Source organism: Vavraia culicis (assembly GCF_000192795.1).
Source record: "Vavraia culicis subsp. floridensis unplaced genomic scaffold supercont1.55, whole genome shotgun sequence".
Taxonomy (NCBI): domain Eukaryota; kingdom Fungi; phylum Microsporidia; family Pleistophoridae; genus Vavraia; species Vavraia culicis.
Window position 1 is genome coordinate 1 of NW_007360658.1, and position 10,568 is coordinate 10,568.

At 41.3% G+C, this 10,568-nt stretch overlaps 6 protein-coding genes and 1 non-coding gene across 7 annotated transcripts; 3 read left to right on the forward strand and 4 right to left on the reverse strand.

Annotated features, from left to right (window-relative positions):
• Positions 1–832: 832 nt before the first annotated feature.
• Positions 833–2,067, reverse strand: VCUG_02316 (26S proteasome subunit P45 family protein). Its single transcript, XM_008077135.1, has one exon. It carries the CDS (start codon positions 2,059–2,061, stop codon positions 871–873), a length of 1,191 nt encoding a protein of 396 aa, XP_008075326.1. The 5' UTR covers positions 2,062–2,067; the 3' UTR covers positions 833–870.
• Positions 2,068–2,853: 786 nt separating this feature from the next.
• On the forward strand, positions 2,854–4,386 carry VCUG_02317 (uncharacterized protein; the record flags this gene model as incomplete). Its single annotated transcript, XM_008077136.1, has 1 exon — positions 2,854–4,386. The coding sequence occupies one exon, from the start codon at positions 2,854–2,856 to the stop codon at positions 4,384–4,386; it is 1,533 nt and encodes a 510-aa protein (XP_008075327.1).
• A 919-nt stretch (positions 4,387–5,305) lies between these two features.
• VCUG_02319 (uncharacterized protein) lies at positions 5,306–6,582 on the forward strand. Its single transcript, XM_008077137.1, has one exon. It carries the CDS (start codon positions 5,331–5,333, stop codon positions 5,772–5,774), a length of 444 nt encoding a protein of 147 aa, XP_008075328.1. The 5' UTR covers positions 5,306–5,330; the 3' UTR covers positions 5,775–6,582.
• Positions 5,791–6,986, reverse strand: VCUG_02320 (uncharacterized protein; the record flags this gene model as incomplete). The annotated part of the gene is made up of 1 exon (XM_008077138.1): positions 5,791–6,986. One exon carries the CDS (start codon positions 6,984–6,986, stop codon positions 5,868–5,870), a length of 1,119 nt encoding a protein of 372 aa, XP_008075329.1. The 3' UTR covers positions 5,791–5,867.
• A 774-nt stretch (positions 6,987–7,760) lies between these two features.
• On the reverse strand, positions 7,761–7,832 carry VCUG_02826. Its single transcript has one exon. It is a non-coding gene; the product is annotated as a tRNA-Gln (tRNA).
• A 122-nt stretch (positions 7,833–7,954) lies between these two features.
• Positions 7,955–8,652, reverse strand: VCUG_02321 (uncharacterized protein; the record flags this gene model as incomplete). Its single annotated transcript, XM_008077139.1, has 1 exon — positions 7,955–8,652. One exon carries the CDS (start codon positions 8,650–8,652, stop codon positions 7,996–7,998), a length of 657 nt encoding a protein of 218 aa, XP_008075330.1. The 3' UTR covers positions 7,955–7,995.
• Positions 8,653–8,979: 327 nt separating this feature from the next.
• VCUG_02322 (uncharacterized protein) lies at positions 8,980–9,300 on the forward strand (the record flags this gene model as incomplete). Its single annotated transcript, XM_008077140.1, has 1 exon — positions 8,980–9,300. The coding sequence occupies one exon, from the start codon at positions 8,980–8,982 to the stop codon at positions 9,298–9,300; it is 321 nt and encodes a 106-aa protein (XP_008075331.1).
• Positions 9,301–10,568: the final 1,268 nt, after the last annotated feature.

Here is a 10,568-nt window from a genome sequence, read left to right on the forward strand (position 1 = left end):
AAAAAATGAACTATTATCAAAACGTGCTTGGTTCATCTAAGCATTTGCAATACCAAGAAAGAAGCGCTAAAGACTTTTTATGTAAAAAGACAACAAAACGGATAATTAATCAATTTATATCCCAACGTGTCAGACAAGTGTGTTTATTTCGGTAATATGGCATGTTAAGGGATGGATAAGATACTTTAACAAAAAGATTTTGAGTATAATCCTTGATTCAATGATCGATGTTATTCTAGAATTCGACGGCAATTGAACATTAACATAAAAAATCCTTCTTACATTGTGAATGTTTTGTTACCTTATATAATACTACTAGCTGCGCTATTTCCGTTTATAAAACGAAAAAGTGCTCTATCCATTCTATGATACTTTCTTCTTTTCATATGTCATACTTTTTTTTAGATCTTTTGGTAGGAGTAATGAATTAATATATTCGGTAATCTGTAATTTTATTGGTGTTTGCAAATGATTACTGAATGCGGTTCAGAAAGAATAAGTACACACAATTTTAGACTCTTTATCGTGTATAAAAATATGAAACAAAAATTTTGATTTTTCTTGAGAGTAAAATAATTTATTTCTCACAGATTGACCAATCAGCCTTCGAGTTGTCTTCTTATATATTTGAGAGATGATGATTTATGTCAGTAGCAGTGACTTCGATAAAACAAACCGTTTGATTATATTTTTAAAAGAAGGTTGATTCTACCGTTACAACTCATTATTGTCCGGTTACAAATTAGATCGTGCCTTTACACCAATAAAAACCGAATGAGCTCACCATTAAAAAATGAACCAAAATCAATAAAAAAATCACGTAGAATCGATCATGCAAATCAAGAAAGATCCGTTTATTAACAAAAAGTCTCAGGGCCTCTTATAATCCATCTTTGTTTCCAATTTCTTTGTTCCCGCGATTTTACGTATCGCTTTGACAAAGTCCTCCTGACATACCGCGTCTCTGTCATCTCTGATTGCACTCATGCCCGCCTCGGTGCAGCAGTGTCGCAGATCGGCACCGTTGAATCCGACCGACAGCTTAACGAGCATGTCCAAATCAATCTTTTCTGAACATGTCATGTCCCTGATGTATATTTTGAGGATTTCTTTTCGGCCCGAGTCGTTCGGCAAAGGAATCTCAATTTTCCTATCCAGTCTTCCTGGTCTAAGCAGCGCAGGATCAAGAATATCAGGCCTATTTGTGGCCATGATCACCTTCACCTTGTCAAGGCTCGTAAAACCATCGAGCTGGTTGAGCAGCTCCATCAGGGTGCGTTGCACCTCCCTGTCACTCGAGCTGCTCTCTGTGCTTCTCTTTCCACCGATTGCATCGATCTCATCAAGGAATATTATGCATGGCGTTCTTTCACGTGCATACTGGAACATTTCACGTATCATCCTGCTGCTTTCTCCGATATACTTCTCGATCAGGGACGATGCCACCACCTTCAAAAAGTTGACATCCATCGTTGCGGCGATAGCACGTGCCAGCAGAGTCTTTCCCGTACCCGGTGGTCCGTACAAAAGAACACCCTTAGGCTCAGCAATACCCACCCGTTCAAAGATCTCTGGCGTGTCCAAAGGCAGCGTGATAATCTCCTTCAGCTGTCTAATCTGCTCTGCAAGACCGCCAATCTTCCCAAAATCAACATTGCCCGGATTCTCCTCAGTCATCGCAAATATACTCGGGTCAATTTCCCTAGGCAGCACCTTCATAATGGTCAGTGTAGTAATATCCAAGGCAACCCTCGTACCACCAATCAACAAATTCCTATCGATACTCTTCCTAGCACCTACCACGTAGCGTGGTCCCTGACTTGTCTTTACGATAAATTTCTCGTCGTTCACCTTCTTTAACACCTCACCCACCAATTGACCGACCGTACTCATCGCTTTCATCTGCCGTTCTGTGCGTGTAAACTCATCGTTAATTTCGTTCAGCTTTTTGCGGTACTCCTGTAGAAGAGAAAGGTGCTTGTTGTTTTCTGTGATTGCGCTGTGCAGGTTTGTGTATATTTTTAGTTGATCGGGTGATAACTCTTCCGACTTTAGTGACATTTTTAGGGGTACACGGACCAGAAATGTTTATATGTTTGGTGAGGGATGGGTGGCAAGAAAATAAAACAGGCATGGTGAGGGATGGGTGGCAAGAAAATATAACAGGCATGGTGAGGGATAGTAATTACGGAAAGAATTGGCTAGGGAGGTAAAGATGTAAAAAAATAGTATAACCGAATAGTGCGTAGAATATGAAGTATAAAACATGAATCATTCGTACCATTCATACGAACACATCAAGAATGTAAATTAATAACACGAATGTGTTCAAATGTACAAACAAATTTTAATCAATTTACTGCTCATTCAGCGTAGCTAGTGTTTAATTAACAGCAATAATTTTTAAAGCAGACTTTCTATTCAATGCTGGCACGAGGCCAGCAATTTAAGGTTTAAAACGAGGGGTACAATGCATGGCAGTACCATGTATGACGTGGTACGAGATAAGTTGTGGAACAGGTCCTTTCAATGCATACACCAAAAGTAACATTTTTATTGGTGCACATCTATTCGTTGCAAGCAATCGCATGATCAAATCTGAGGGACAGAGTTGCATGTGCAAAAATACGTAAACGTTCTTTCAAACACTTTACACACTGAAGAGAGTGTTCAAAACTAGATAATGTTAGGTAATGAACTGTTCGTAGCAATAATTGCAGTTGAGAAGATTTTTGATTGTTAAACTGGGGAGAAGAGGTTGATGTTCAGTACCACCTTTGTGTTTCTTTTCGTGATCTCTGCCTGAGAGGTGTGTATGGCATGTCTATTTAGTGTTTTGAATTATTAACCCCTATGTCGGACCAGGCAAATGTTGGAACATACGAAGAGGAGAAAAGGGCATCGAGGGAGTTGTTGAGGAGCCTTGACATCGACACACAGAAGATGGATGAGGTTAAATCGAAAGATATGCTCACATTTAGCAAGGAGATGGTTCAGGACAACGCGTTGCTGAGCAAAGAGGACTTCTCTTCGCTACCGGTCAGCGACAGCATCAAGGAATCTCTTTACATGCTAGGATACGACCGTCCTTCTGTTGCACAGCTGAGCACCATTCCGCACATCCTGAATGGCGAGAATCTCATGTTTCAGAGCAAGAGCGGGACGGGCAAGACCATTTCGTTTGTGGTTGGGACATTGCAGAAAGTTGTGGTGGGCAAGGGTGTGCAGGTGCTCCTAATCACACCTACGATGGAGCTGAACAGACAGACAAAGACCATCTTTGACAAGGTGGGTGGTCGGCTCGGAATACGTACTTTTATGGCGATGAGGGGCGAGAGGGTATCGTTTGTTGATGCCGAGGTGCTGATCGGTTCGCCAGGCGCCCTTCTGAATGCCATCAGGGCGTTACGCATCGAACAGATAAACACTCTCATAGTTGACGAGGCAGATGCCGTACTGGACCCGGAGGGGATGGGCGCGCAGACAAAGCGCATACTTGACATGGTGCGCTTTGAGCAGTTCCTCTTTTTCTCTGCCACGTACAGTGAACGTATCAAAACCCTCATTCTCAAATACGTACAGAGCATACGCGACTGCGTTGAGCCAGTGAACACAAAGCCGGATGATATAGGGCTGTTTCACCTAAAGATACACGATAGGCGCGAAAAGATGAATGTGCTCATGTATCTGTACGAGTTATTGGTGGTAGGTCAGTCCATAATATTTGTGTCGACCAAACGAATGGCCGAGATATTAAAAAAGCGGTTTGAGGCCGATCTCAACCGCATTGGCATTCTGCATGGCGATTTATCGCCAGAAGAGCGTGGGCAAATAACCGAAGAGTTCCGACACGCCAAGACAAAAATTCTGATCAGCACGGATGTGTTCTCGCGTGGAATGGATATTCCACAGGTAAATCTTGTTATAAATTACGATCTGCCGGTGTATCACAATAATGTTGATGTGAGTACGTATATACATAGGATAGGGCGGTGCGGACGGTTTGGACGTAAAGGATTTGTGATTGACTTTGTGTGTGGGGGTAGTGAGATGGGGGTTGTGGAGGAGCTTGGGAGAAAATTGGGGTGTGGGAGTAAGGGGATCAGTGTTGAAGCTTTGAGTGAAGTTAGTGGGGAGGGTGCTGTTGATGGAATAGGAAATGGTGTAGGTAGTATAAGCAATGCAAGTAACTTAGGTGGTGTAAGCAATGCAAGTAACTTAGGTGGTGTAAGCAATGCAAATGGTATGGGAGTAGAAATGAAACATGGTGCTGCACAAGGCAGAGTGGGCCTGCGAATCGATGTACAGAAGGAGGATGAAACAGAAAAGATGAACGAAACAGGTAAAGAAAGCAATGCCATTAGGAATAACAGGACGAGTGGTTGAATGGATGAGTATGCTGTGGTGTACGGTAAGGTACGTAAAATGGTGGGTGGTAAGACACGCCCTGTGGTGTGAACTAAAATTAAAATGTTTGGTGTGTGGCACGGCATAGCATTGATTAAATGGTTTTGTTAAGCACATGGCTGTGACAAATGGGCTCACACGAAAGGTACGTATCTTGGGTGGGAACGTGCGTATTAACATTTTTGGTGCGGCATGCACCTTAATATACGTTACCTTTCAAGTTGTTACGTACATTCATGAACGTCTGCTTGTTCACGCGAATTGCTTTGTTTTGAAGGGCCTTATTGATCAATTACCATAAAATTTTTAACAACGTTCTTAACGAAGGTATGAAATGTTTTATGAAAGGCCATGGATTTAATACGGATCTGCTGAACAGAGAGAATGCGGTTTACATCGTGTAAGAAATGGCGTAGAGGCGTATTCTCTAGGGAATGAAGATTGTGATAGGGAATTGGTACGTGCAGCATGAGGTGATGGATTAAACTGCTTTTGGTACAAAGGACACTGCCCAAAGTTGATAAGTATTGCAGGTCTGTACTTCACGAATGATTTGGTGTGTTTTATAAACAGTGCTATGATGTGAAGAGCAAGGAGTTGTTCTTGTGAAGCAGTTTAGTTAAGATTTAAAGATCGTTCTAATCTTAGATTTGAAGAAGGAGGTGAATATGTTTATTTGGATAGTGATAAGCATATTAATGGTAAATAAATACATTTTTTGATGAAATTGCGATGAACAAACGTGTTATATGAAGGAATGTGTTGGTGCTGTGCACCGTTTAGAAGCGATTGTTCATCAAAATTGGTTATTATCATTTTGAGGTGCACTTTTCGGTAATTTGAGATCGATCACGGTTACTTAACGAAGCGGTTCGGTACCCCGGGATAATTCCGTGCGCTAGAACGGTTTACCCCTTTTTACCATGACATTTGCGATGCACCGTCTTGCCAACGAACTAAAAACACTCACACTGCCACCAAACGTACAGCTCATATCATCTACACCCTCTCACTCGCCATACATCCACACCATAAAACTTACCGTCACTCCTCTCCAAGGCATATACACCAACCGTACGCTCATCTTTGAGCTGTGCTTCCTTCCATCGTACCCCTTCACAGGACCGAAAGTGTTCTGCCGGTCTAAAATTTACCATCCAAACATTGAAAATGAGCACGTGTGCATGAGGATGGTGCGGGAGGAATGGACGTGTGGGATGGGTGTTGAGGTGGTTGTTGGGGGATTGATGGTTGTGTTGGTGGAGATTGATGGGGAGGATGCTTTGAATGTTGAGGCGGGTGATATGATGATTAATGATTATGAACGGTTTGTGAAGATTGCAAGGGAATATGGACGGGATGTGTAGTATAAAATGTAGAGATGGAGTGAGTAATTTATTGAACACATAAATGTGCCTGAAGGTTGCAGTTATAGCACCCAAAATTTTTGGCTCAGCTCGTCATTTGAACACATCAATGACATCCCCGTCCTCAAACTCATTCTTTGCGCACCGCTCCCCATTCACAACGAAGTACCGGTACTCATCGTTCAGAACGCCATTAACACGTGTAATCATTGCATTCAGATCATCGCCATGCACCAACTCAATCTCAACGCTTTTGTTGACAGCATAGTTCACCTTCACCATTCTCTTCGCTGCCGTGCCTTCGTGTGCCATGGGCTGTGCTGTTGTGCTCCGTTTCGTAGGATCAATTATTTGCACAACATCACCGTTTTTGATGTTGAGCACACGCAGCGACGAAAATCTGCTCACGAAATTATGACCGAATTGCATTTTGTTCGGGGTGTTCTTGCACAGCATGTCGTACACCGGCTTTAATGTGGACGAGGACGGGATGATGAATGTGTGGATGGTGGTGTTGTGCAGAGCTGTGAACGTTATCTGGTCGGATGGTGTGCTTGTGCTGGCGGGTGTTACCACAGCCTGAGTGGTTGTTGCTGTGAGACATGACTGAACATTTGATCTGTCGTTATCCGCGCTTTGTTGGTTGAAATTGGCAATCGGTGCTCCTTCTACGCGTATTTTTCTGTCCAGCACCTGTTCTGTAGAATCTTGAACGGTAATATTACCAGAACGGCCGGTCCTTGCCATGCTTTCAGGCACAGTCTGTTCATTTCCCTTAAATCGCTTGGTATTGCCCGTTATTTTTCGGTCCCTGATATCTTTCATACAAAACTCTGCCATTTCATCCGTTTTGTTCTCGTTCAACCCGCAATTTACGGTTTTCCATTCCTGTGCACCATCATATCCCTTACATTCTCCTATTTTATCGCTAGAACACTTCTTCTTATCGTTTAATCCGTGTTTATCTTCTCGTCCATATACTTCTTCATAATTCACATTTTTACTTCTATTCCCATCCATTTCTCCGCAACTCACCCTCTTATCCGGCCTATAACCATCCACCACCCCATCTCCTTCTTTACCTTGCCCCCTCAAATTAATAACACACTTGCCACCTCTCTCTTTCTTCTTGATAACGCTCATTACTTCGATGTCGCCGTCCTTTTTCTTCTGGCAAACGATTTCTATGTCGCTTGAACTGCTCATCGGCATTTTCGTTTTATCGGGGATGTAAAATGAATCAATCAAATAGCCCGTCAAATTCTAATCGGCAGCTGTTCAGAGGTGTAGAAGACAAATGCTCAATAAATTTCCTTCATAATAAAAAACTGTCCGAGAAGATGTGTATGAGAGCGGTAAATGAACCGATTTTTAGCAAAGGGATGATGAGACAGGTGAGAAATGCATGCCGATGTTTTTACCATGATGAGTAACGGAGCGTTGATGAACGGTTCGCATGTTATGGGTGTTTGTGTACCATGGTGGCATACGGTACTCCGATATTTGATCATGATGCTTGTTTCGGCTGTTTAGCGCTTTTACCGTATTATTGCACGATCTGTCCTTAAACATGGTTGGTCAGAAAATTGGCGTGAAATTAAAAAAATAAGGAATTACGATTGATGAGCGAATGCAATCGCGATATGAAAGGATAAATGAACATAATTGTAGGGAAAAGGAGAAGATAATAAAGCATCTCGACGAGTATATTGCAGATACCTATGAAATGACTCTTCATAAGGAATGGAAACATACATTTATTACCATATTCTAGACAAGTAAGGGTGTATTGATGGGGTGAAGTATAACACAATCGTTGGTATTAAACTTTTTAGACAATGAAGAGGATGTGCTGACAAGTCGGCAAGTTTGCACTAGCAGATCACGGCTACCTGTTAAACTAAATTTACTTGCCACTGTACCATCCTTCACCCCACTATGCAACTTGCAACAAGGCAGATGGGCAGTAAAAGCCTTTAAATCAAAAGGTTCCACCGGGACTCGAACCCGGGCTGCAGGATCCAAAGACCTGCGTCATAACCCCTAGACCATGGAACCGTGTGGTGCCGTAAAATGCGCCTATATCTCCGTAAATGAATAGCAAAGTGGCAACAATGGATTGATCGATGTACTTGCACCCGCTATACTGTTGAGCTTGTGATATATCGCAGTGCGTATTTGTGCAGGCAGTAAATAAATGTCTTTGGTATTCTGAGCTGCGTCAGCCATCCTCGCATCCAAAAAGGCTAACCATCCATTCCACAACACCTCTCAATCCACTTTTCTTTCCCAAAACGACCTTACACTCACCTTTCCTCTCAAACATACGCATAGCAACCTCAACATCTCCGTTGTTCAATTCTACCTTGTAATCAAGAAGGAACAGCACGTATCGCTCCACCTCGTTGAGCTGCTTCACCGTTAATTTGGTCAACTTGGACCAGTCAGTGGTGGCGTACACATAGTCAAACAGAATCTTGGTTGTGATGATAAGTGACGCGGCAAACAGCAGATAATCATCCTTCAAAGACGAGGACAGCTTTTTCAGCGGTCCGTTTAACCGGCATATTTTTGCGTCGTATCCCACATTATTGGCACGTTCGTTCCGCATGTTACTATGTTGTACACGGCCTTTACATCCCATCTCGTCCGCACTCTTGCCGTTCAACTCCTCAATCTTCATCTCGTTGTACCGAACAACCTTCTTCATCACACAAATAGCACTGAGCAGCGCACAGAACGTGATTCTGCCGCTGACACAAATCCGATACACCTTTACCACGGTCTCTTTCGATCCAAATACGGTGTGCAGGTATGGAACGAGCGCACGTCTATGCCATTTGTACAGTTTTATGGTATCGTGCACGTGTATTCGCATGCTGGATGGATTGGCAATGGTTTAAATGTAAAATGGCATGATTGGGAGAAAGGAGAAAAAAATGTGGTTGGTCCGTTTCATTGGGTAATGATGAATGAATGTAGTTGGGCAAACACCGTGCCCTGTCACGGTGAGTAAAATGCACGACATGTTTTAATTAAATGTGTGATTGAATGGTTAATGGGATGGATGAGTGGTTACTTCTTTGAAACACGTTATTACAGCGATTCATAGACATGAGTAAATGAGAGAGGGAGATGGTGTTATAAGGAAATTAAAAATGAACTGTTCTTAATCACGTATTACGATACGGAGCGAAAAATAGAAATGGGCGAGACAAATAATTTAGGTGTTTGGTACGGTGTTTTATGGGTGCGTGTAGTACGCAGTGCATTTGAAGATATTTTAGATAAATTTGATTTAATACGTAGGAATCGTTATGAAAGGATGGCATTGAGATTTAACACAAAGAAATACGTTTGTAAAGGATGTTTCAAACTTGTTCTACTTCGGATATCGTTGAATTGCCACGGTTGCAGCAGTGAAATAACTCATAGAACAAAGCCGATCGATTATATTGGCTTTACGGCACCTTTCATACAAGACCTGTATTACACCTTTATCTGTTGCACTGTTTTGTTTGCGTGAGGAAATAAGCGACTAAAAAGCAACATGTGCACCGATAATAGGTACGCATTTATCTGGTGTACAGCAGTGGCACCATTTAAATGCTGATCGGAGACTAACAAGGTACATTTACTTTCTCTTTTATGAAATGAACTATGATTTTGTTGCTACTCCTGTTTATTGCTAAACCATGACATATCAAAGATTTTGAAAGTGTTTTTTTGTTGAAAAATTGGTACAAACCATCGATCAAGTCCTTAGCCATCATTAACGCTCCGACAAATGCATTCTTGATGCAATTGTTCGTAGATAATGAACCAAATGTAACGGTTATAACTAAATTTTCTAATTTTATCAGGTAGCAAAGACAGAAATGTATAATTCGCCGTTAGTACGTATGTTAGACGCTCATTTCTGCATGGACATTCTATTCATATCTTATCGGGGAAAAGTCTTTGTTGAGCACGTTTACAAGTAAATATACGTGTTATGGTCGTGTATAATGACAGCATATGAACGAGGTATAAACATTCGATACATTTAATGGGAATAGCTATAAATTTAGTGAACAGGTTCATTTTCTTCGTGCTCTGCAATGTTTTGATTTATCTTTAGCAGTGTAGCTAATTCATGGGTATACACTTCAAAAGCAACCAATAACTTGTTAGAAAAGGAGAATACGATAGCTGTGCAGTGGGTCACACATACATTAAATGAATATACTCCTATACAGGACAAGCTGAGTGTAAATCTGATAGGAACATCAAAAAATTCAAAAAAAAATATTAGAAATATTACCTAAACGGCATTTTAATACTAGAGCTGAGGTAACTTAGAGTTCAAAAAATATGTGAAACTGTGTTTTTAACACGTATTGTCTGACCGGCCCACTGATATTCCACAATAAACATCATCTTACAATGCATTTTTAGATGAAAAATTAAATCAAATGGCTATTAAAAGCCTTCTCACTGCTTGTGAACTGCAATATTACTCGATAAACTGGAATTTATAAAATATGATGGTTTTCGCTAGATTGGAGTAGCCTTTTAACGAATTACAATTCTTTATTCATGATGAAATTTCGATTTTTTGTCAAAGACCTATTTGAACTAAAAAGTATATTTGTTCGTCGTTGTTTTACAGGAGCTGCTTTGAATGAAACAATGAACTCGAATGGATGACATACTCGCAGTAATGATGTGATGGTAATATTTCTGCTTTGAACATTAATACTTTTACTATTTGACATGCGCTCTTCTCTAACTCACCATAATCGTTTTCAGGTT